General features: G+C 42.1%; 2 protein-coding genes across 2 annotated transcripts in view; one reads left to right on the forward strand and one right to left on the reverse strand.

Annotated features, from left to right (window-relative positions):
• tmem240a (transmembrane protein 240a) overlaps window positions 1-9,441 on the forward strand; it is a 29,575-nt gene extending 20,134 nt beyond the window's left edge. The window contains exon 4 of the mRNA XM_033630179.2: window positions 8,132-9,441. Coding sequence (XP_033486070.1) covers window positions 8,132-8,286 — 155 coding nt within the window. The 3' untranslated portion in view covers window positions 8,287-9,441. The remainder of the gene's footprint in view (window positions 1-8,131) is intronic.
• Window positions 9,442-11,370: 1,929 nt separating this feature from the next.
• LOC117258790 (ATPase family AAA domain-containing protein 3-like) lies at window positions 11,371-26,337 on the reverse strand. The gene is made up of 16 exons (XM_033629925.2): window positions 25,972-26,337; window positions 24,327-24,403; window positions 24,114-24,215; window positions 22,603-22,662; window positions 22,453-22,522; window positions 20,226-20,391; window positions 19,994-20,063; window positions 19,706-19,861; window positions 16,225-16,281; window positions 15,967-16,092; window positions 14,538-14,662; window positions 14,297-14,348; window positions 14,140-14,210; window positions 13,864-14,031; window positions 13,406-13,514; window positions 11,371-13,317 (listed from the first exon to the last, which is right to left on the reverse strand). The coding sequence occupies exons 1-16, from the start codon at window positions 26,165-26,167 to the stop codon at window positions 11,584-11,586; spliced, it is 3,339 nt and encodes a 1,112-aa protein (XP_033485816.2). The 5' UTR covers window positions 26,168-26,337; the 3' UTR covers window positions 11,371-11,583.
• Between the last annotated feature and the right edge of the window lie 132 nt (window positions 26,338-26,469).

Here is a 26,469-nt window from a genome sequence, read left to right on the forward strand (position 1 = left end):
GCGTTATCCTGCTGGAAGTAGCCATCAGAAGATGGGTACACTGTGGTCATAAAGGGATGGACACGGTCAGCAACAACAAACCATGCTCAGTTGGTGCTAAGGGGCCCAAAGTGTGCCAAGAAAATATCCCCCACACCATTACACCACCACCACCAGCCTGAACCATTGATACAAGGCAGGATGGATCCATGCTTTCATGTTGTTTACGCCAAATTCTGACCCTACCATCTGAATGTCACAGCAGAAATCGAGACTCATCAGACCAGGCAATGTTTTTACAATCTTCTATTGTCCAGTTTTGGTGAGCCTGTGTGAATTGTAGCCTCAGTTTCCTGTTGTTAGCTGACAGGAGTGGCCCCTGGTGTGGTCTTCTGCTGCTGTAGCCCATCTGCTTCAAGATTCAGTGTGTTGTTGGTTCAGAGCTGGTCTTCTGCAGACCTTGGTTGTAACTAGGGGTTATTTGAGTTCCATCTTGAATCAGTCTGGCCATTCTCCTCTGACCTCTGGCATCAGTGAAGCATTTTCACCCAGAGAACTGCTGCTCACTGGATATCTTCTCTTTTTCAGCCATCGTCTGTAAACCCTAGAGATGGTTGTGTGTGAAAGTCCCAGTAGATCAACAGCTTCTACAATACTCCGACCAGCTCTTTGGGGCAACCATGCTTTGTTCAAAGTCACTTAAATCACCTTTCCTCACCATACTGATGCTCAGTTTAGACTTCAGTGGGTCATCTTGACCATGTCTTCATGCCTAAATGTACTGAGTTACTGCCAGGCGATTGGCTAATTAATTATTTGTATTAACAAGCAGCTGAATAGGTGTACCTCATAAAGTAGCCGGTGAGTGTATTATAGTCAAAGGTTTGTACAGGGGGAATTTTAGATATCTCTTTTTATCCCTCCATAAATCAGAAAAAAATGTCAATATCCATAAAAAATATCCATGTTTTTAGGAATAAAATGTTTTATAAATCAGGTTACAAATGATATATAAACAAACCCCTCTTTAGAATATAGGTAAGAATAAAACTGGAAAGTCTGGTCTATGTAAGAACTACTAAAGCAGAGATTTTTGAAAAATGGCCTTGAAAAGATATGTTTTAAAATTCCATACATTTTGGATATTTCCACTAGTCCGTAAAAAGGCATGTTCTGGATGCAAAATACACCAAAAATCATAAAATGGACCAGTGAATGCAAGAAATAAAAAGATTTTAATTGTGGTGTCTCCCCTTAAGTCCATAGGGACTTGGGTTGGTCCCCGTCCGGACCAAATATGGAGCGTGGACTGGTGGCTGGAGAGGTGCCAGTTCACCTCCTGGGCACTGCCGAGGTGCCCTTGAGCAAGGCACCGAACCCCCCAACCGCTCAGGGCGCCTGACCAAAGGGCAGCCCCCTCACTCTGACATCTCTCCACTTTGTGCATGTATAGGTCCTGTGCATGTGTGTGTCTTTCAGACCTGTGTGTAATTGACAAGTAAGAGTGAAAACATTGAATTTCCCCTCAGGGGATTAATAAAGTAAATAAACTTAAACTATAAACTTAAACTGAATAGAGCAATGTGGCTTTAAAAACAGGAGAGTATTCTGTCTGCGCTCAGTGTCAGGCCTGTATTGTGGAGGTGGCCTGGATCTTCAGTTTTAAGGATAAAGTAGGTGATATGTGACCTGGATACGTGGACCGCCATGGAAAAGCTCCTCAGGCAGGACAGGAAAGTATCAAGTGATGTTAAAACCAAATGTTATTTGAAATCGAACTGAACACGCACTAATATGGGTGTTTTAGGATAGAAAACATCATGTGGTGTTTGGATTTTTCAGTGTTTTTACGAGCTGCTGCACTAAAGAAAGGTGCTTGAATTGTACAAGCTTTGGTAGTTGCAGGCTGCTGCTGTGCTCAGAGGTGTGGAAGGTTTTTGCAGCAGCGAGTCAGACGATGCTATTTTCTCCAGTGCGTTAGTACAACAGTGTAAAATACATCATCATAAAAAAACACCCAGAGAGGAGGGAGCATCCATATTCATTAGTAGCAGTTATAGAGTGGGGGATATACGCTTCCTATTTTGTACTGGGAGGGAATGCCCCTTTCTCTTATATGTGTGTGTGTGTGTGTGTGTGTGTGTGTGTGTGTGTGTGTGTGTATGTGTGTGTGTGTGTGTCGACTGTGACGTTGATGCTAGGTCAGACTCATTTAGCCTTCCCAAGATGAGGAGTGAAGGTGAGGCTGACAGAGTGGGGAAGGGTGTGTGTTGGGGGTGCGGGATGGAGATGCTGTCACATCCCCACCCCCACTTGCACACACACATACACACACTCTCTCCTCCAGAGCTATAAATAGAATGAGAGAGAGCAGCTGGAATAGCAAGTGAGAAACACACACACACACACACACACACACACACACACACACACACAGTGCATTGAGATGCACATTGATTCCCATTGCTTTTTTTCCCCCTTCTAATTCCATCTCTTGCTCCTCCCTCTCCTCCTCCCTCTTCACTTATTGAATCTACTCCTGGCCATTTCCTTTACAGTGCTTCCTTCTGCAACTTTTTTTCTCCTTATCACTAATGACTGTAAATACCTGATACCAGTCTCTTTTCCAAAGACACTGAAGGAAGGGAAACACAAAAACTACCTCAAAAATAGAGAAAATGATGACTTGGCATTCAGCATCTAACCCCCCCCCCCTTAAAAGAGCATAACAATTGTGCCTCCACCACCCATTTTCTGCTTTGCATTACCATTTCTCCGGACTCCATCCCCATCCTTTTATTCAAATGAGAAACCTGTCTTCGTTGCCCCTTTTCCTTTGGATACCCTTCAGAGCAGTCCTTGTGGACAGCATACCCATTCACAGCTATAAATAACTCTCTCTCTCTCTCTCTCTCTCTCTCTCTCTCTCTCTCTCCTCACCTCCCCTCCACCCAACACCTCATCCCCTCTTCCCCCCCACCACCACCGCCACCACCACCCCTCCTCTCGTTCATCCTCTAGCAGGGCCATTTGCTACTGGGTTTGCTGTCTGGGGCTCTTCCCTCCTTCTCCCGCTCTCTCTCCCGCTGTCTCTGTGGACCTCGCTCTGCCTCGCCGGCTCCGGTTTATAACCCGACAAGCACGACCGTCTGCTCCGCCATTCCACTCTTTGTGTCATACACCTCACATTCATGAAATCACACTTTGTCTCCAGACAGTCACTGATTTCACGGCAGGCCTGTGTATTCTGTATTTACAGCACAGTCACTGCTAACTGGTCAAAGACTGAAAGACGCATTTGAACCTTCAGCTCCAGGCAGTCATTAGAATATATAGAGAGGGGACACATCTCCCCCCAATTTTTAAATCTGCTCAAAATGCCTGGTTCTGTTGGCAAAAAGCCTTTGTGATTTCCATTAGATTTTGGATTATTGCAGAAAATAATTCGGCATTATGTTTCACTAACTCCGATTTATCAATCAGCAGTTTAAAAAACTGTTGTTAAAGGGATAGTGCATCCAAAAATGAAAATCCAGCCATTATCTACTCACCCATATGCCGAGGGAGGCTCAGGTGAAGTTTTAGAGTCCTCACATTACTTGCGGAGATCCCAGGGGAGAGTGGGTAGCAGCACAACTCCACCTAATGCAGGCAGACGGCACCCCCCAGATTAAAATGTCCAAAAAAACACAGAATTCAGACTTGCCCCGATATAAAAAGTTGTTTGGAAAAACATCATTTGAACTCTGTTTTTAGCCTCATTGTTTGGGTGCACTATCCCTTTACGAGCATTATCTGGGAAACATCACATGATTTACTTTACATGGAGCTAAATTAACACTGAATTATGTTAAATGTTTGCCAAACTCATCTGTTTATTAGTTGTAAAAAAATCATAAAACAACTTTTAGAAGGAATAGATGTTTACCATTACCTAGCTTGGGCTCTGTTAAATATAACAATATCTTAACTGAGCAAGGCAAGCTAATCACTAATGCGCTTGGTTATAAAGGAAAAAAGCAATGCTTTGAGATGACTGTCAGAGATGGCAGAGGTATGATCATGTTATCTGAGGTGTAACAGGTGATGTGTTCAGTGTTTTATTTCCCAGTCGCTCTAGTAAGGATGATTAGTGTATTGTTAGCTAACCATTACCATTGGAAAATGCCTGTTCCAGTTCAGCGCCACAAGGTGCACCCATAATACACGCAAGGTATCATGGGGCCCAGGAATAAGGAGGCTAGTGTATCACAACAAGGTCATAGTGTGAGCACTTATGTGTGGCCCTAAATCACATACTGGCCCCCTAAAATGACACTCAGTCATCAAACTTTGAGAACCCCTGATATAAGATGTTCTAAATTGCTCTAAATTGGTCACTTTAGCTATTAAGTTTCTAAAATTTATCCTGGGATGGAAATCTCCCCAGACCCCCTGGAGGGTTTGGGTCACAGAAGGTGTAGATTGCAAATGGTCCCCCCCAGTGTAAATGTGTGATTACAGTGCTGGGTCAGCCTTAATCTCACCTGTAAAATCCTTGTGACTGTGGAGACATAATGCCAGGACGCAGTCACATGTGCAACAGCCCAAACACAAATGTGAAGAATCAAGGGCAACAGCATGGTGCACTTGAGGAGATTGATGCCATTTACTGTTCCCATCCAATATTTCAGTGCTCCAATCTTTTATCTCGTCTCTGTCACTCTGCCCTTACCGCAAAAAGCTCACCCTTACTTCCCAGAATTAAAAGTTGTTACAGCTATGATGAAATCGGTGGCTTAAAGACATATTAAACATCAGCTTTTCCAGTGTGAGGTCTGTATGGAGCTCATAACTCACTTTTATGCTGCACACAATAGAGTACAAAAACCTCTGTGCATCTGATTCTGGGACATTTTCTGGATTGATGTTGTATGGAAGATATTTTGGGGGTTTGCTTAAAATTTGACTGGAAAATACATATTCAACATTTTGCTCAGAATAGTATTGGCAGGGTAGGCTGAAAATACATGACAATGACATTTATGACAATGAAAAAAAGGATTATATCAGAGATGGACAAAATGACATTGTTAAATAGAAAGCCAATATCAGCGTAGCCCTAAATTCAAGCATACATTAATAGAGGACATTAGTGTGAAAGAGGCGCTTAGACTCATTCACGTCAGCATGGAAAAGGCCAGTACACAGCACAGAGATCAGTCCTCTGTGTTGCTGGTTGTTGATGTGTCTTGTCTGCCTCTAACTGGATTTAGAGGCAGAAAACCAGGCTAAGAGGGATTTTACACTATTGTGTGTCTTGATCTCATGAGTGCATTGTCGAGCTGACTCGTCCTCCAAAGCCTACATTCAGTTGTCTTTGCTCATGTCTGCACAACTACAACAGCCAGATACTGTTGGTTAACAATAAACTACATACGCTGTTGTAGGGCTGGGCAATAACCAACATTATATCGATACTGTGGGATTAGTCTTGTATTTTGGATTTCGTATATTGTCAGTGTTGTCTTTTCCTCATTTTAAAGGCTGCATTACAGTAAAGTGATGCAATTTAGCTGATTTGTTATTTGCCTTTACCCACATAGTCATTATATCCACAATACTGATGATTATTAATCAAAAATCTTACTGTGTAAATATTTTGAGAAAGCACCAATGGTTAACCCCACAATATTGCCACAGTATGAATATCAAGGTGTTTGTTTATAAATATTGTAATATTTGATTTTCTCCATATCGCCTGGCTCTACACTGTTCTTACACTTTGCCACGTGTACTTGTGTGTAATAAGAGTTGATGTAGAACCTATGCCGTAACCTATGCTATAGCCTAACCTGCACTTCCCCGGAATTGTAACTACACGTCGCAGTGACGCAGACCTCATGTCTGTTGCTGTATACTGACACCGTTTCCCTCAGTGGAAACAGAGCTTGTATTTACTTTTAGTTCACAGATAAGAAACAATAAATAATGAAGACAGTAAGGCCTCCATTAAAATAGAATTTTAAGTCTTGTGTGTGATTTATCCTTCAGGGATTTATACTTAGGGATTTATCCAGGTTTCATATGAGCAGAGGAAATCCCCGCTCGTCGCTAGGCTAATTAATACAATGTAAAATGCCATATGCTTGTGCTAATAACGTTAGCATTTTGTATTTGTTTGGAAAACGTGTTTAGTGTGACAGTTGTTCTGTCGGTGAACATTGTGAGTTGTAATGGAGCCAAATTGTGTGATGTTACCTTTGTTACATGTTGCTGTTGTCCCTGGCTTTATATGAGTAGAGGGAAAGATCGCGGCCACTAGGCTAATCTATACAATGTAAAATGCCATAGACTTGTGCTAATAACATTAGCATGTTATATTTGTTTGGAAAATGTGTTTAGTACAGGACAGTTGTTTTGATGAAAAGATAGCTAGTTGCTAGGCTAATTTATACAATGTAAAATGCCATAGGCTTGTGCTAATAACGTTAGCATGTTGTATTTGTGGGGAAAATGTGTCCGGATTAACACAAGTGTTTATCTGTGAATACTGTGAGTTATAGTGAAGCTGATTTGTGTACTTGTGTTTGAAATTGTCTCTATTAAGCCATGTTTAATGAGTTTTTGAATCAACTAAACTTAACGGCACTTCACAGAAACCTCTGCCGCCGACTAGTGTTTTGGAGGTGTAACTGCAGAGTGACACAGACACACCACCGCAGAAGTAAAAATGCTCACAAAAGGCATAAGCCACATGCGTAGGGTTTAAGCACAACCATAAATCACTTTTAAAGTAATTGGAGCAGGAAAGGAAGTAATCAGTATTGTGACATGTTGTGATTGTGGCAAACTATCGATACTGAACTTGTTGCATTACTGATGCAGAAGTGTTTGCCTCCTTTCCTGCGGACATTTAAACTCTCAAGTTTTCTTTCAGCTCAATCTTTTGTCAGTTTATATCTGTTTGTCACTGAAATACTGGCACATGTTCATGCTTCTGTGTGTTTACAATGCTTAGACTCTGGGTTTCGCCATAGCTATCTATGGCAGTGGTTTTCAACCAGGGGTCAGGAGACCCCCAGAGGTCCTTGAGGGAGTTCCAGGGGTCCCCTAGAAAAATGGCTAATAGTGTATTGTAACTGTTTAATTCACTATAAAAGTGAGCCCACTGTCAGGAAGAGTGATAACAGTGTCTAATTCTCAACTGTAGTTGTCAATTATAGAATTGTGGTCCTAATCATATCTAACACCCAAAATGTTTTCAGATGGAGGTCCCTGAAGCGAAATATTGTCAAATGGGGTCCGTGACCTAATGTGTATCAATTTAGGGGTTCTTGTCCTTGACACAAAAAAGATATAGGACCACTGATCTAAGGTACATAAAGTATGACATAATCGTAACCTCCCAGTTCAGTTCTGGTTGGGACTGTTGCATGTCATGTTTGGTACACAATGTTCAGGACTGAATGCAGATACTTCTACAGTATATGACATACAGTACCAATATTTTTTGTGTTATGTGGTTTAGGACATCTGTTACCTCAACAGCAATGTTTGTAATCAAAATGAACATTTGATAATTCATTACCAGCAACTTTATTTACAGGTACCTGCCTTCTAGGCTTCAATGCATGCAAAAACTTAACTTGGCAAAATAAATCTTACTCTTAAAAGCTGTATGCTGGACTCTATATTTCTAAACTCCAGGCCACAGAACGGACTCTTCCTCATCTCAAATGTCTAAAAAATAAAATGAAACTCAAAGAATGTGATAATGCAGTAAATAAATAGGCTACACTACAAGTTTCATCCCCGCTTTATTTGTATCGAAGCATTTTTTGCAGTTTTAGGAGTATATTTTCTCTTTCGGCTCATTGATGTATTTCTTGCCATATAATTGCAAATGTAATATTGTGCCAATTGTGAGTTACCGTGTGATTTCATGCTCTATTTTGAGGAATCAAAATTTTCCATTAGAAAAAACCCAAGGTAACGACTTCCAGCAGATGACCATTTCAAGGGGCATATCCATCATGAGGTTATTGCATCCATCAGAGGCAGATACAGACTGCAGAATATCTAGTATTTAAGAGGCCAATTTCAGCTATTGGTCACACTCTAACACTTGCCTCCTTTGACTGTCCTGTTACCTCTCATCTCTTCCCTCCAGACACCCCGTCCTGGTCATGGCTGCCCCAGTTCTGCAATCTTCGAGACCTCCGTCGCCGAGCCCAGCTCAGACAGCTGGAAGACTCCAGCGGCAACATGGTCCACATCAAGCAGAAGCTCTACCACAATGGTCACCCTAGTCCCCGCCACCTCTGACTCTAAAAAACAAAATAACAACAAAAAAAACCTAGACCCCTCCCCTTAAAACCCCTTCTCCCTTCCTCTCCAAAAGCCCTCATCCCCCTTCCCAAACTGCCCCTTGGCCAACTGTTGCCTCAGAGACCCTGGAAAACTGCCCTCCCACTGTTCATAACATGGCCCCCTTAATACCCCATGACAGGACTTTCTTATGACTAAACCCGGCCCCTGTCAGCACTAAAAAAATCCCAAAATGGAGCAAGATGATGATTATTTGTTGCCACTGAAATCTTGTCTTATGTCCATGTCCACCATTGTGGGAGGAGGAAGAAAAAAAAAACATTTTTAAGGGTGTTTTTTCTGTATAGAGACATTTTCTGTGTTCATTGTTAAACTTGGCATGCTCTTTTAGAACAGGGTAAGATGTGGGCAGCGTATGGAACGGGCGGCAAGACGGGTGTCAGGATTTTTTGTTTTTTTTTTCTCTAACGGGTGGGAGTGGGACTTTGTTGGCGTTGGTTGGGGTGAATGAGACTGGTGGGTGGGTGGGTTTTTGTGATGGTTAGATTGCTGCTTCTGTAAATAGTTATAAATACGGGCAAGTGGGATTTAACAGTCTTTAAAAAAGGGGGTGCGTGGGGGGGATTTTTGTGTGAGTCGTTTATCAATAGAAAACCTAATGATGGACTGTGTGGTTAAAGATGATAGGAATGGAACAGGAAGATGAGTCTGTTTGAAAACTGGATGTGAAACCATGTGATTTCTGCTAAAACACAGATTAATTAGCTTTGTTACTTAGTGAATTAACTGAATGTATTAATTTTTCCTGTAAATATGTGAGGGGGAGGGGAGCGTGTACGGTTGTGGTCGGGGTTCTCTTTGCTATATTATCATTCTTTAGTAGACACGGGAGGAGAAATAAATGCCAGCCAAGATGAGTTCAACACATACACACACACACACATACAGACACACACACACCCCTCCATCTTCCCCACACTGTGCTCAACAGCACAGTTCAATTTTCTTTATCCAATTCCCTCTCACTTATCAGGAGCAACCAGCCTATCAGCAGAGGGAACCCTCACCCAGCCCCCCCTCGTCCTCTCTGTCCAGACATTGCTGTTGTGAGGATGAAATGTCTGTTTTATTAAAAGTGCCATTGAAGCACAACAGTGACCTCTGATGTTTGATTGTGTCACTCCAATCATATGAGCGAAGATGAGAACACATTCTCATAGCGAGAGGTTATTTCAGCGCAATAACAGAGATTATACAGAGAGGTCCTGCTGACAACTTCAGTTGGGTTTGTTATAATTCTAATAGAAATTTCATAAGCACTGACTAACAACACTTGTGAAATGACTAACAATGCCAATGACATGCTGATGCAACTGAGAAAAGCCCTCCACTATTGTCCACCGGCACAATACAACAAGTTCCAGTGACAGTGAGGGCATTTAAAAGAATATTTTCACCTTGGTTGGGTATTCTTTAGCATGCATACCTCTTTAATCTGACTGGATTGTCCCAAATAGTACCTGCCACAAGTGTCCATGATATTGTTTGAAAATGCAAACAGCTAAATTATTTTCATTATGATTAATCTATGAAATAGATTTTGTTATCATTTTCTGATCTATAAATGGTGCATAACAGATTTCTGCAGCCCTAAGTTGACATCTTTAAATTGTTGGTACTGTCTGTCCAGCAGTCTCAAAACTGAAGATATTAAGGCATTCAGTGATATAAAACTAAAATATCCTCAAATCTGAGAAGTTGGAAGCAGTGAGTTTGAAACCTAATTTCAATGACTGATTACCAAAACTGTTAATTTTCCCTTGATGCTGTTGAGTTATTGATTAGTCAGCAAACTACTTTAGAACAATTATAAACTACATAAGTGGTGCATTCTGGGGGTTTTTCAGCATGTGTGAGAAGGTCACACAGCCACCTGGCACTACAGCACTGTGTTTGTACATCACCCGTATGGCACAAGTTTCCCACCATCATGGAAAACCTGGAAAAGTCACAGAATTAGGTTGTGTGCAATAAAACTGTTACAGTCATCTTCCATGGATAACCTTACACATAATGTAACATAAGGACGAATTTATTTTCTGTAGCCATTGACATGATGTAGTTCTAATACGCGCGCCAATATTTGTTTACCGTCAGTATATATCTTTAGTTTCTCCCCGCATTCTGTCTCTCCCTTCATTTATGTCAGCTTTACGGAGTTATGTTTGGATGATTCCAACAAGAAAAATAATGATGTGACAGTGTGATTTAACATGTAGGGTCATAAATCCCAGAGTTGCCATAATGATGCCACACTAATACTTTTAAACTGTACTGCATTCTTGAGATGGAGCAATTAACACGGGCAGCCTAGGGCATTCAGTCATCATTTGGAGCGCCAGTGCGCACTTTGGTTTTGTTTTAACTGCTCTGAAAGTAGAGCATGGTAGTTCAAAGGTACGGAGCAGTCTTTTTTATGAACAAATTAACCAGCGGGCCAACTTAACTATCAGCTGCTCTGTTTCCACGTAACGCCTATAATATTTGGAGTAAAGCATAGGGCTGCTATGCGTATCCTGTTAGTGTTATAAGTTGTAAAAGATCATGGAAATTTTATTATGAGTGCTTGAAAAGTCATGGAAAGGTTTTGAAATTTTGTTCATGAACCTTGACTGCAGCAGCTGTAGACACAAATCTCAAACACCTGATGTAAATGGTGATTATCGGGAAGCTGGGTTACTGTGGACCTAATGTCACATTGTCAGACCTACAGAGTGTCTCCAAACTACACTTTAACAAGGGTCTGGCAGAACCCACAGTCATTCTATGAAAGGTGAAAAAATATTTGTCAAGGGCAGGTCCCGACTGCATCAGCACTCATGTTAAGAAGTGCCAGGGAAGAAATGTTCTGAACGAACATTTTGCAGACGTGCTTTTGAACTCTTGCCAGAGCCGGTCAGCAAACATGCGAGAACATCCCTACAGAGGGCAAATTTTCAAAATGTCACACAGGCACAGACTTTAAAAATGTCAAAGTCGACCAGAAGAGAGAGAGGAAGAAAGCACAATGCCAGACAATCGTAGTGGTCCACACAGGCTTTTACTCAGACTCTTGCATACCTACAGGCCATAATCAAACTATTACCTTAATGCTGGCATTTACAGTACCTCAGTTACAAACACATTGATAGAGGAGGAGACAGAATTCAAGGTGAAGGTTTCACACTTGAGGCTCAAGTGTGAAACACAACAGCTCTTCGTTCATGATAGCATTTCATCAAAGTTCTCAAGTGATCATTTCTTTGGACTAGGCTTGGCTTGAGGTTTGTCATCATCTCCACTCTGATTGTTTGAAAGTGGCTTCTCAGTGTGAGTGGGTTCAGCTTCTTCAGGGCTGATAGTCTGAGAGGCAGCTGTCTTCTCTGTGGTTGGACTCTCAAGTTTCTCAGACTGTTCTGACACGACAGTCTCTGCATCAACCTTGGTTTCATCAGTAACTTCAGGTACGACAGTCTCTGCATCAACCTTGGTTTCATCAGTAACTTCAGGTACGACAGTCTCTGCCACCTCTGCAGCCTTCGTTGTTTTACCCTCATCTTCCTTAGCAGTAGTCTCAGTAATCTCAGGCAGTTTCACATTTTCTGTAGCCACTGTTTCAGCCTCCTTGGTTGCTAGAACTTCAGCGTCCTTGGAAACCTCTGCAGGTGCTACCTCTGCTTCTTTGGAAACATCTGCAGTTGCGACTTCGGCTTCCTTGGCAGCAATCTCTGTAGCCAAAGTCTGACCCTCTGCGACAAACTCACTGGCAGTAGTCTCCTTGGCCTCAGTTACAATTGTAGACTCTGTTGAGAGGACTTCAGCTTCCTTGGCAGCAGTCTCAGTCATCACATGTTCAACCTCCTTCACAGCCTCTGTAGCAATACTCTCAGATTCCTTGACCACATCTGCCAATATCCCTTCAACATCTTTAGTGGCCTCTGATGTTTCAGACGCAGTTTCCACTACAACTTCATTTGGGTCCTTGGCAACATCACTTTCCATTGCTTCCGCCTCCTTGGTGACTATTGCCTCAATCTCCTCAGTGATGGTCGCTGCAGCATCAGCCACCTTGGCCACATCAGCTGCTATTGCCTCAGCCTCTTTTGCAACATTTGCCAGGGACTCAGACACTTGAGCTACATTGTTTGCAATTTCCTCCACAACCTTTGCAGCATCAATTACTACTTCAGTTTCTACACCATCAACAGATGTGGCAGCTGACTCAGTTTCTTGGACAACTGTCTCCTGGGGAAGTCCGGCTACTGTAGCCTCTGACTCCTGCACAACAGCATCTAAATCCTTCTCCTGAGCAATAGCAGAGATTGTTGTTTCTGAGTGTGCTACAACATCTATCTCCTCCTTGGCTACTTCGATGACCTCTGTCTCTTGGGCAGCTACATCAGCAGTGGGCTCTTCTTTACTCACAGCAGCAGTGTCTTGGATGGTGGAAGATGGTACACCCTCAGCCTCATTAACCTCAATAACAACAGTGTCTGTAGCTATTGCTGTGCCTTGAACCTCCTCAGTCAGGTCCTTGATGGCCTCCACTTGTTCCAATGGGACAGCAGTCGCTGTCTCAACAACGGTTTCAACTATTTCATTCAAGACTGGAGTTCCTACAGTTGTAGCAGCAACCGTTTCACTTTCTTTAACCAAAGTGGCTGCCTCTTTGAGGATAACACCTGCCTCCACTTCTGAAGGTAGAGCGGCCGCTTCTGCCTGGGCAGCACTGTTCACAACCTCGAGGAGTGGAAGGACTTGTTGTACAGTCGAGGATGCATCTACAGTTTCTGCAAGTGAAGCAGTTTCCTGGGCTGTGATTCCTGCAGCCATCTCCTTAGGGAGGACTACGCCGACCTTGCCAACCCCCGCACCTGCTTCCATCAGCAGCCAGTCCATTTTCTGTGCATGCTGCTTGATGGCATCATCAACTCTCGAGTCGATCATCACTTCGGTCAAAACTCCATCTTCAGAAGAGTATGCAGCAGCCTTCCAGGAAAAAAGTGTAATAAAAGGTTGGTTTTGGATTTGTTTTGAAACAGATTCATATTTTGAATCAACAGGCTTTTCTACTCACCTGCCAGGCCACACCAAGTTTGGAGATTTCACGACCGGACATGCCTTCTGCTCTGGTTGCAATGTCTGAACACTTCTGTCCATAATCAAACTGAGCCAACTTTAATCTCCTGTTGAGTTAAAGCACAGCAGGTTTGTACAGGAAGTGAGCTTTGAGCTTTAACTTGTTTCTTGTAATTGATCATCCGTACATTAAATGGTTTCAACTGGCCAATGCAGTCTGCTAAGGCCTATTTGCTACACTTCCTGAGGACTTAAACACCATTTCATGAAAGCAATAAGTAAAGACTCAGACACCACTTTGGTTTCAGGACTGAACACATTACATACACCATTATGCAACTTGAGCTAGCGTGGCAACCTCGAGGGACCAATGCTTTCCTTTGCGGTGGTAAATCACCTCTTCTACGGAACAGCAACAGTAGCAGTTTGAAAGTGAAATACAATAAGGGTACTCACTGTCTCCCTGTAGTGGCAGGAGCCAGCACAAATTTGTCGAAATACAAGCGCACCAATCTTTCCCTCTCGTCCAGACCGGGTAATGCAAAATGTACAATCTCGTCAATGCGGTCATTAATGGCCCAGTCGAACTGTTCTGGCTGGTTACTAGCAAGCACCAGCATGAACCTGAGGAGAGAGAATGAGTGTACTTAGACCCAGCCAATGACCTTTTCAGTCACGTCAGCGACCTTTTCATGCCCAGCCATGCACAGTGAATAACGTTAAGATACCAACTTGTTGCTCTGCTCCCCAGTGCGGTAGAGGAATGCATTGAGGGTGGCTCTGAGGTCCTCACTGATTTTCTCCTGCAATGCAAAAATCATGACTCATGAATATATGATTAAAACACAGGGCATCATCACCATGCATATGGCAATGCAGCTGAACTCACTGTGGCTCGCTTACGCAGGAATGCATCAGCTTCGTCTACAAACAGCAAGAGGCTGCAGGGATCAGAGAACATCAAAGAGAATGAGCTTAAAAAGGCCTTCTTTAAGACCTTTAATGTAATTAGCCAACAGAATAAGAGCTGCACTGTATGTAACACAACATACAGTCTACACTAACGATAGCTGATACACATTATAGGACTACGTCACTGAGTGTTAAAGGAGCAAATTAAAGTGCCCTACCCTCGCCTGCTGGTGTTGGCCCAGTCAAACACCTTGTGCATGGCAGTGACTCCATCGCGCCCCATGGGTGCCACGTCCCCACCTGTCATGATGGCATAGTCCATCCCTGAATGAAGAGCCAGTTTCTGAAGGGCAATGCAAAGAGCTTTGTTAAAACAGAACAGAGAGGAAAAAGAAAAAACAGAAATGCACAACAGTCTTATAAATATTAAAGATATACTATGCAGAATTTTCCTAAAAACTATGTATACACTCCTGCAGAAGTAATCCTTCTCATTTATCACTAATGACCCACTAGAAGAGTAGTATTTATGAGGAGTATTTATCTGCAGAGACTCTGCCCCCTACATTTTCCTATTTACTTTTATTTTCTGTGTTTGGGATGTTTATGGGCATGTATGCCCACAGCACTCAGATGGGGTCAGGGCTTCATAAAAAAGGTTGCAACCACACACCGGACCGTAAGCAGCATGCATTCAAGAGACACAAATCCTGAAAAACACAAACATAGTGAGGTGAAACGCTAAACAAAAGTGAATCTGTTGGCTTTAACTTTCACTTTCGCTAGTGAGCATGTTTAAAAAACGAAACCAACAATTCTGCATAGTACAACTGTAAGTAACAGCTAAGCTACATATATAGTAGGGGAGGGAATCACCGGAGGATCCACGATACGATATCATCACAATACTGAGGTCATGATACAATATTATTGTGATTTAAAATATGTTGCAATATGTCGAGTATTGTGATAAAATATATTGTGGTATATTGCAATTTATTACCTTTTTTTCAACTGTAAATTATGTCCCCAAAGGAAGACTGTGTCAACATCTATTTTTTCTAATAAGACAAAGTTTTCAGTCTGTTCATCTCACCTTAGCAGCAAAATGTATTTAGTGGACTGAAAAAGCAATTGAATTTATTATTCTGTGTGATGATACAATACTGCCACACAAAAACTGGACACACAACACACACAAGCAGGAAGTGCAGACGGCTGCAGTAAAGGGCTGGTAGAGCTTCACCAGGGAAGAAACCCAGCATCTGATGATGCCTATGTGTCCAACACTTCAGGCAGTCATTGACTGTAAAGGATTTGCAACCAAGTATTAAAACTGACTGTTTAATTGATGATTATGTTAATTTGTCCAAATACTTATGAGCCCTTAAAGTCGGGGGACTGTGTGAAGAAATGGTTGTAATTCCTACACGGTTCATACTACATTTTTGAAAAAAGCCTTAAATGAAAGCTGAGAGTCTGCACTTTAAGCAGGTATTCATTGTTTGATTTAAAACCCATAGTGGTGGTGTACAGAGCCAAAATGACGACAACTGTATCATTGTCCAAATAATTATGGACCTGACTGTACAATGTAAAAGAACAAGAAAAGAGACAGAAAATCTAAAGGTTTTGACTCAGCCATACCTTGGCAAAGAGTGTTTTTCCAGTCCCGGGGGGTCCATACATCAGGATGTTCCTGTACAAGCCTCTGTTCTGCCTTGTGTTACGAGTGGCGATGGCAATGTCCCTCACACGTTCCTCCAGGCTTGCCTGTGTGATCCACACCACATGAAAGCACTCTGCTTGTATTTTTGTTTTTTGTTTTTTACAAAATCAGATTACATGAATGTTGAATTCAGAGGACATATATACAACAAAAACCATGACGACTAAATGACTCACACTGAGCACCACGCCCTCTAAAGCATCCTGCGGTCTGCTTCTCAGACGCCTGGTTGTCTAAACATGAGGAAAACAGAGGGAATTGCATGACGACTCTTTTTAGCACAAATCATTACAAGGCAGTCACAGAAATTATGTTTGAAATCTGAGTGTTTAGAAATATCAAGCACATTTTCTTATTATCTAGTCATCATATACAGAAAATTTACATCATTTTAGCACTTAATTACCAAAGAGTGACTCTTTTGCTCTGCTACACATACATTCAAATGTTCAGTTTCTTTTCTATTAAACAGATTTGGGGGTAAAAATGTGAAATATAACTAAAGATTAAAAAAAATCCTACTAAGATAAATAAAAAATAACCACCTGACACATTCAGTACACACAAACCCCGTTGTTTTCTTGGTAAATATTCTCATTCATTTTTACTCACTTTAATGGAATAACTGATGGCATGTTTGAAGTTTTAACCATTTTCTAAAATTCTCCCACATTAAGTCCATGTGGCAGGATTAGCCAGATAAAACTGCAGACAATACATGAATAAACGAATCCATCTCGACCATTTCTTGTAAGAAAATAAATTTGATGTGCTACCAGCTGTTGGAGGCTGATGTTGAAAATCTCAATTACAACAAGACCCCACACATTTCACTGTTATTTATGAAAAGTGGTTTTCCCAAACAACAAAATAATGAAATAATCCTCAAAGAATGCATTTATTTACATTTAAAGTTGCCTCATTAAATATAGTATTTGCCCGGGACGTGGACTTGAGTCACATGACTTTAAACTTGACTTGACAAACTCAAAAATACTTGAAACTCAATTTGAACAACACCAGAGGCTCGTGGCTTCAATTGCACTTGAGACTCTTGACGTGAAAATTCTTGATACCTTCCCCCAAACCCAATGATTAAAAAGAGCACTCTTTATAAAGTGTGCTCCAGATTCATTTATTTCCCTTCATTAACTTAGTCAACTACCATTAGCATTAACAATTTTATTTCACCTAGACATAAAGCATAAAGCATGCAATAACATACAATATCACTTTAAATAAGGAATATTCTTGCAGAATATGTCTTACAAATTTGGGAAGACAAAGTTAATGACATTGTTCCAATATGCGAGGAGTTTAATACAACAAGACAGGACAGAAACCCCCCAAATTTATTCTGTTATGGCGCTGGTTAATAGTTCTATGTGCTATGCAAGTGCAATGTCTCCATTCCCTTCTAATGACTTCAGTTTAGTCGGACTTGTTTTCACAAACTTGCTTTAACAGATAAATACCAATTTTGTACATTTGTAAAGTTAACATATTATTACTCTGTTGTTAAAATGGCATTGCATTGGGTGGAGAGCAGATTATGACTTGTTAAGGACTAAGAACTAGGACTTTGGACTAGTCAGTCTTGACTTGGGACATGACTGCAAAGACTTGAGATCCAGCCCACTCCACTGAGGTCGAGTTGACTGATTCTGGTCTGGTATCGTGACATGAAACAGCAGTTTCATGGTTAAAAAAAAAACCCCAATAAGCTCCGTGGGGGGGACTAACGGTTAAAGGATAACTTCGGTATTTTTCAACCTGGGCTCTATTTCCCCATGTGTATGTGTGCGTATGGTTCTAAAATTGGTTCAGTATTGAGGCGCGAAATGAGCTAAAACGGTAACGGGGGCAAATGCTTCCTTTATAAATGTGCTTTTTTTCGCCACTGACCAGTTCAGATCGCCAGTGCTATCTCTGTAGATAGCATATGGTAGCGGCCCTGGGGCAGTGGTGAGTGTGAATGAGTGGAGTCAGCTGTCAGTCAGTGTTGAAGCATAGAGGGGGAGGGCGGCCCCGCTGGGTACTGTAAGTGAGTATGTGTGTATGAAGTGAGTGTGTTACGCTAGAAGAGTCAGAGTTTGGGATGGAGTCTTTTACGTGCTACCGCCTGGAGTGTTACCGGAGTTTTTGGAGTGCTCAAATAAACGGGCCTTTTTCCCGAACGCAAGAACAGGATGTCGCGCAACACCCCGTACAGCTTTCATAGGCTGCCTTTGTCGGACGGCGAGATGCTGAAGTTGTGGCTAGTTGTGCTACAAATGGATGCTAACACTCCTGTCCAGAAACTGCGCCTTGCAGACCATCGGGTCTGCAGTGCTCACTTCTCCCAAGATGACTACTGCCAGCCGAAGAAGAGAAGACATCCAATCCCGAAACACCTCTTCCTCAAGAAAACGGCTGCCCCAAGAGTAGAGAGAGCTACAGACACAGTGGAGCAAAGCTTGTGACATCACACAGCCCAGAGGTAAGGGAAAGGCTAGTATGCTATTTACAGAGATAGCACTGGTGATCTGAACCGGTCAGTGGTGGAAAAACACACACACACTCACACTCAGTTACAGTACCCAGCGGGGCAGCCCTCCCCCTCTCTGCTCCAACACTGACTGACAGCTGACTCCACTCATAGCACTCATAGCACTGGCGATCTGAAACGGTCAGTGGTGAAAAAAAGCACTTTTAATGCGCAAACTTATACGGGACGCATTTGCCCCCGTTACCGTTTTAGCTCGTTTCGCGGCTCCCGGTTGCATCCGCCTCCCTCAATACTGAACCAATTTTAGAACGAGTTGTACCCATGAATCATACGCACACATAGACATGGGGAAATAGGGCCCAGGTTGAAAAATACTTAAGTTGTCCTTTAACCAACCAGCACAGGGACAAACACGCTGTCAAGCATTGTCAAATGGTGTGCTGGAACCAATGAGGAGTAATAAGAACAATGGCAGGTGCTATAGACAAGATAGGCGTTACTATCGAGGGAGTTCTAAATCGACATATCCTCTAAATATTGCCCAACACTGGAGTTTAATCTGTCAGCCAGCAGCAGCCATCTAAATTTTCAGCAGACAAAACAAACAACAATGTCAGCCTACAGGGCAAAAGCCATGGTAGCTTTCTTTGCTGTAGTTGTTATGTAAGTCTGAATGACAATCGTCAGTTTTTGTCTGTCTTCTCAATTTCCCTTGATTTGTTTGTGTTTGTATGGGCCATGTGGTCGTGGTGACGTAAACACCACTCACTGCTTTCTGAAATTTAGCGGCGGATCTTTCATATCTGCTGGCTCCAATAACCAATCAAATGGTGTGCAGACTCCACCTATGTGGCGTGCCACAGCCATATGCCAGCATGCTAATGGTGCAGACCCACAGTGGCCTTAAAATGACAATAAACTCAGACGGATATGTGGGTCTCTAGTGATTGGTTAGGAAAAATTGAATCTCCCTCCCCCATAGAAATCAGTTAAGGTGGATACGATATCAGACTGAAGATGGACACGCAGTGTGACGAGTTGACTATTTTGTCTGATATCAGGCAAACGTGTGTCCAATTCTTGTGTAGGTGAGGTTAGTTAGATTTCATTAGTGGGACACCAACCACACAATAAATAGCAACAACATGGAAATTAGGATGTGGTCTGACCTTGACCGGGTGTTTAATGGCCTCTGCGACGGTTATCCTGGAGGTCTCTCGGACCAGTGAGGGTTTACCCAGACGAGCCTCTATGTAGCGCCCGGCCACTGCTGTGGCATTCCTGGCAGAATACACTCCAGCTGCCAACAGCGTCAACCCAGCAACCTGTGGGGGACAAAAAAAGTAAACACACACATCTTCAAACATACTGTATAAAGACCACTGCTTCCCATAATCCTCTGCAGTCCTCCTGTTGTGCGAGTGAGACAAAGCGTGACAGGTCTGACATGGATTTACCGTGGCGGTGAGTTTGTCCCAGTCAGAGACGAAGGCCCTGAATCCCTCCCCAAACACTGCTCCCGCCGTCCTGCCAGGAACAAAACACAATTATCACACTGACTGCCTCCGCTGTGGCAGCCGAACTCACTGCCGCCCGCCGGGACTTTACTTACAGCTGAGAGAGATACTAGGAGATAACATGCCAGTTACTGTGAGGATTAAGGAAAGTAGAAAGTCATTTTGCCCTCACTTTATAGATTCAAGGACAGTTTGTCTGTGTTCGGCAGCTTTCAGGCGGATCTGTTCCCTGATCAGGTCTGCATTCTCCCTCTCTACCTGGGCTCGGGCTTTGGCCTCCGCTTCAATGCGAAGCAGGTCATTCTTGTGTCTCAGCTCCATTTCATGTTCAATGGTAGCTGGAAGGAAAAAAGGCAGATATGAATAACTACGTGCATAAGACCACTTCTGACAGCGCTGAGAATGTGACCTACTTTAATCAGTGTGGTTTAACTTAATTTAACACTGTGTCAAAACTAGATTGAACTGATTTGAAATATTAAGGTTCTCTGTACTTATTGGCCCTTCTAATATGGAAACCCAATGCGCTTTGCAGTTCAGGGTGCTGCTCTTTGTTCCCACCGTGCACCTTTTGACCTCTTTGGCTGTTAAGTAATATATGATTTTGCTCAGCCCTAAAATGACCTGTAACTCAAAAAAGTACCCAGCAAACATTAGTTGGACAGTGATGCATGTCCCTGGCCAACAATGGTCCCAGTCGGACGCCCAAAACTTCAACATGGTTATGATGTAGAAAACCAGATTTCAGCTGGACACCAACACTATTGGATGTTGATATTTGGTTGAATTTATGTTGTACTGTTGGGTGACCAAAATTCAGTGTCACAACAACAACAATACTAATGACAGATGACATTAATATTTTGTTGATTTTACACTGTGTTGTTAAGTAACCAAAATCCAACATCTTTCAAACGTCTCATAATAATCCATGTCCAAAGGCTAGTATTACTTGATGCCCATTTTTTAAGTACAAAAAATGAATTTATGCCATTTATACATATCTACATGTAAATTATATTTCTGTCACATCATTTAAGCTTGTGGTGTTTGAAAGACCCAAACGTCCGTATCCAAATTGTCTTTGATCGCACACGGGAAAAGTAGCCTTTAAGGCTTTTTGCCAGAAAGTCACATAACATACAATAAAGAGCGACAAAGTCCACATAGATTGAAAGTCATGGTACATGAATGGATAAAAGCACAGGACTTTCACCCAGGAGACTGGGGTTCATATCATGTTCAGGTCAATGTTTGATTATTATGTGGTCGTGTTAAAATGGTGTTTCGACATTGCTAGGATGCTTGGGAAGGACGGCCAGGCAACATTTCAAACATCAGCACAACTTTCATTTTGGAACTATTTTGGAACTGTAATGTGACATCTTCATTGGCTGTTTGAACAACTGTCATTTAGCGTCTCAGTGTTTGCTGGGAAGCCCCATTTTCCAGATAACTGTTAGCATCACACAGCTCATGTTATTTTATGATTATTGATGGGTTTATTGACAGATCGAGCCATTTCTGTGTCAGTATGAGCTTGTTGGGACCATTTAACAGCTTGATGTGGTTGTTAGCCCCTCTGTTAGCTCGTGCTAACTGTGCCAACATTAATCTAAGCAATTGTCAGGAGGCATGGGGCTCAGGAGACTGAAGCAACAGACAGTGTGCTGATTCTGTGGGAAGTCTGAACGAATCAGACCCCTGGCACAAATATGATCAAATGCAGGTATTGTTTGAGATGTTTCAATACTACTTGGTACTGGGTTACTTCAGTCAATACCTCAAAAGGTATCAAGCACTGATACCCAGCCCTACTGCAGGGTGGTCGTATGATGATTCTCTGAGTGTTTCACCAGGACATAAGACAAAAAGAACGGTTTGTTTTAATAATACTTTACACAACCCTTCACTACTTCATACACTTACTTGTTCTTGGTTTATTTACTTATTAAGACACCATTACAAAAGGTCTAGTAGCGCCTTTCTCTGTGGTGGTTCAAATTAAAGGAAATAAAAAGAGGAGTAACCTAGCTAATTAGAGTAAAGACCCAATGCAAATGTCTAATGAAGAGCTAATTCATCATCATGATAAATACTAGAATAATGTTGATATTCTGTGAGTGTCTTTAAACTCCACTGGGTAAGTGCAGAGTACAGGGGCCCCTTGGAGACTTTAAGGAACCACAAATCTCACAGTGAGCCTTGTAATCTCTGAGTCATCAGCACTAATCAACCATCTTATTGACCACTGCAGATATATTATGGTCGCTCCTCGCTTCAGGGCAGCACACATCCTTATTGCATCTTTAAAAAGGGTAATAAAGACATACTTACGTGACATTATGAGTGGATGAATAATGTGTAAATGCAAGAGTGAGTTTGGTTTTATCTTCTACCTTTCCTCATGGCCTCCTGCTTCGTAACCGATTCCTCTTGTTTGCGAAGGTTCTCCTCATTGAGGGCTTGCTGAGAATAGAATACATATGATGAATGCTCCATTAAGATATTTAGGTGGTCAATTCAATCTTCCATTTGAAAGGGTTTACCTGTTGCCTGAGCTGATCATCATACCTCTGTCTGGCAAGTTTGTCTTGATATTGCGCCCTCTGGAGGGGATACAGGAAATAGTTCATTATATTCAAATATACTAACTTATGACGGAGTATTAGGGCCACATTGAAGAAAAAAAAAAAATCGGAGATTTCGAGAATAAAGTCGAAATATTACGAGAAAAAATTTTTCATCTTATTATTATTTTCTTCCGCCAGATTTCGGTGCGTAACTTGTGCCACAGTTCTGAGCGCACACAGGGTCTTCATAAAGCATAGATTCAAGATTCAATATGCACAGTAAAGACACGCATTTACCTGCAGAATGAAATTCGTTCTTTTCTGTCACCAATTAATGCCAAACAATATAAATCTGAAGTAACCTATACAATAGATCAAAATATATACGGTGCGCACTGTTTCAACATCTCCTTGCTTAGGCTAGTGTAATATTAATGTGCCTGCCGCAGCTGGATCTGTGAGCGTTTGGTGGCTAAGAAGAGTGTTAAGAGTGGGTCAGCTCGATCTTACAACTCCTTCTTAGTGAAAGATCTTCTTAAGCTAAGAGCGATCTGGGAAACGCGGCCATTATCATGTCAACATACAGGGAAAATGTGTCCAGAGTTTATGACATTTACCAGGAGAGCTAGAGCCATTTGACTAAAGCTGACGTTATTACTGCTGTAGCATGATGTTATTAGGCTAAATACTACATTTCTAACAGTGTCCGAGCTGATTTATTGACACAGCATGCTTGTAGGCTGCTGTAACGTTAGGTTTACAGAGGAAATAATGGGATGTGACTTAATGGGGTGAAAATATCGTTAGTGAAACAGAAACAAGCGTTAGGGGTTAGGGGGTCCCCTAGTTATGGGACAAGAGTCAAGAGTCACAAAGACTCACGTATGTTAAAAGTTACTTAGGCTACAACCGGTGTATTTACTGTAGGCTATGTGTCCGGGGTCCTTCACCTGTGGAACGAGTAACGTGACCAATAACTTGTCCCCAAACGAGTGCATGTTTCTGTTAGGCCTATGTGTTTCACTAACGTTCTATATGTATTATGAAGAATGTCAGACTGGCCAATCAGTGGCAGAGCTGGGCCCGGAGTTTGGACTGACACAGAACCGGCACGGTGCCGGTTCCCGAACCTAATTGAGTAGGCTACTTACAACGGCATGAAAGACAATCTGATATTCTGTTTGTTGTTGGTTATTTCCTTAAAAACTACGACTTTATTCTCGTAATATTATGACTTTAATCTCGTTAAATTACTACTTTAATCTCATAATATTTCGACTTTATTCTCATAATATTATGACTTTTTCTCAGTTATGACTTTATTCTCGAAATATTACGAGTTTTTTCTCGTAATATTTCGACTTTATTCTCGAAATCTCCGATTTTTTTTTTCTTCAATGTGGCCCTAATACTCCGTCGTACTAACTATATCTTGTAGGAGAAAATTGTTTAACTGTCAGATGGTGTGTTCAGGGTTATTTCCATACTGCCTGGTTTTGCTTGGTCTCCTCTGCCAGTGTTTTGCGTCTCTCCTCGCCCTGGAGGTGGATCTGCTCACCCTTCAGCTGCTCCAAAGCCGCCTCATATTCCTGTTGGGGAGTTTGGTTAGTGTTATGTTCACTGACATCAGGGTGTAGTCAGGCTATCAGATGATCACATCGAGGCACTTTGACGATAAATCCACCTTCTCCAACACCTACTTTTACTTTACTGGTATGCTCCAACTGTACAGTCTGCTCCTGCATACGAGCCAGCTCCAGCGCTTCTTTAGCATGTCCTGTTGAAATAAAAAAATATATATAGTGAGAAATGCTACTTTATTCATTCAGCTATCTAAATTTTAACCACCAGGGCAAATATAGTTACACTTGTGGGTATAATATGCTTTTAAGGCACAGTGTATCAGATTTAGGGGGATTTAGTGACATCTAGTGGTGACGACTTTTTCCAGTAAGAATTCCTTCAGTGTTGCTTGTTCGGGAAGTCTTACAGGGAGCCAAATTATCCTCGGAGGTCTCTTTCTCTCTAAAACAAACAGACCAGTTGTTTTAAACCAGAAAAAAAAACATGTTAAAAATCAGTGTTTCTCCAATGGTGTTCAGCACTTCCCAGCACCTACTAATGTGTGCTCACCACTTTATTTGATAACGTAACATCCAGACAAGTTTTTACCAAAAGCTGAATTATCTGCAGAGGTCTCCTCCTCTTCAAAACAAATGGACCCGATGATCTAAACCAATAAAAGCACTGAATAAAGCAATGTCACATTCACAAAAATCTGCATTTTTCCGACACTGCTCGTCATGGAAGGACTACTGCAAAAATGTGAATGGCCAGTGTTTGGTTTGTTTGTTCTGGACTACTGTAGAAACATGGCGGGGCAACATGGTGATCTCCGTGGACAAAGAACCCTCTCCCTATGTAGATAAAACGGATTGATTCTAAGGTAACAAAAACACAACGTCTCTTATTTCCAGGTGATTATACACTAAAGCAAACATGCTTATTACATTATATTCCATTTTTGCCAATATATCCCACTAAATCCTACACAATGGACCTTTAAAACTGCCACCACAAGATGATGGGCCTGAGCCTGTCAGTGTGTGTAGAGAGCATAGCAGACATTTAAAACAGTTAATGAAACATACATGTACATGACACACACTGTGTAAGTATACCCCCATAGAGTGAACAGCAGTTAGTATGTTCATCTGCACATACTGACATGAAAAGGCATGACGTGTGTGGGACAGGTGAGCGGCTGAGCTCGCGAGGACACTTTGTTCCATCTGTGCTCCCTGACACGCCCACCAAAAGCTCTTTAACTTTGCTGCAGACTGTGTGGAGGTCAAACAGGCCGGTATGACCACGTGCATCATTGCCAGTATTTCAGCAAAAAAAAAAAAAAAAAAAAAAAAAAATTAAAGCACCTCCCCAAAATACATTTAACACAGAACTACATATAAAGCATTGTAAGTTTGTCAGCCCTTGGCCCCCGGTGATTGGTGGAGGTAAACCTGTTTAAAAGTTTAAATGTTATCTGGACTGTGCAGCAAGTTTGATAAAAGTATGCCGAATTACAGAATGGCACCCGACAGCTTAACAGTGATCATACACCATGATATTAAACGAGTGCACATTTGCAAGTTATAAAGTTAACTTTCAGCCTGAGATTTTTGTGTGGAGTTCAGCACGCGGGCTCTCAGCCATAAAGAACAGAACGTGCCAGCACGGGAAAGTTTGTCCAAACCAGTAAAAAACCAAAAAACAATGTACTTATAATATTACAGAAGTTAAAGAAAGCAGGTGTTTTCGTTGAATGCTGGTAAAATTAGTACGCACGTGATTTGTCAAGTTCCCTTGCAGCTTTTGCAGCTCTCTCCAGCCCCGTCGGGTCAAAGTTACTCCACTTGTCTCCGGGCTTGTCTCCCCCTGGACCTCCCGGTGCACCCCCGGCCCCTTCAGAAGGACCGGCCGCTGTCTGCTCCTCCGCCGGCGGCGAACCGGAGCCCTTCCCCCAGCCGAAGAGCCACGACATGCTGCTTCAACAGTTGGCGCAACAGGCTACACTCTGAGTTTCAGACACTCTACAGAGGAGGTGGTGGTGGTCCAGCCCATGCTTGTTGGACCAGAGTCAAGTACGACAACAGGTGAAAGAAACTTCCGGCAAAAACTTTCAAAATAAAACAAGTATTGATGGAAGTGAACGGCCGTCTGAAACATTGTAGGCAACGTGAAACGGAAAAAGGAAGGAGGATTTTATGCTTGATCAAATTCTATATTCTTGTACACAATGTCCCATTCACCACCTGTTTTATTGTTGTTTACATGGTCTGTTAT

The sequence above is a fragment of the Epinephelus lanceolatus genome, chromosome 8 (genome assembly GCF_041903045.1).
Source record: "Epinephelus lanceolatus isolate andai-2023 chromosome 8, ASM4190304v1, whole genome shotgun sequence".
Taxonomy (NCBI): Eukaryota; Metazoa; Chordata; class Actinopteri; order Perciformes; family Serranidae; genus Epinephelus; species Epinephelus lanceolatus.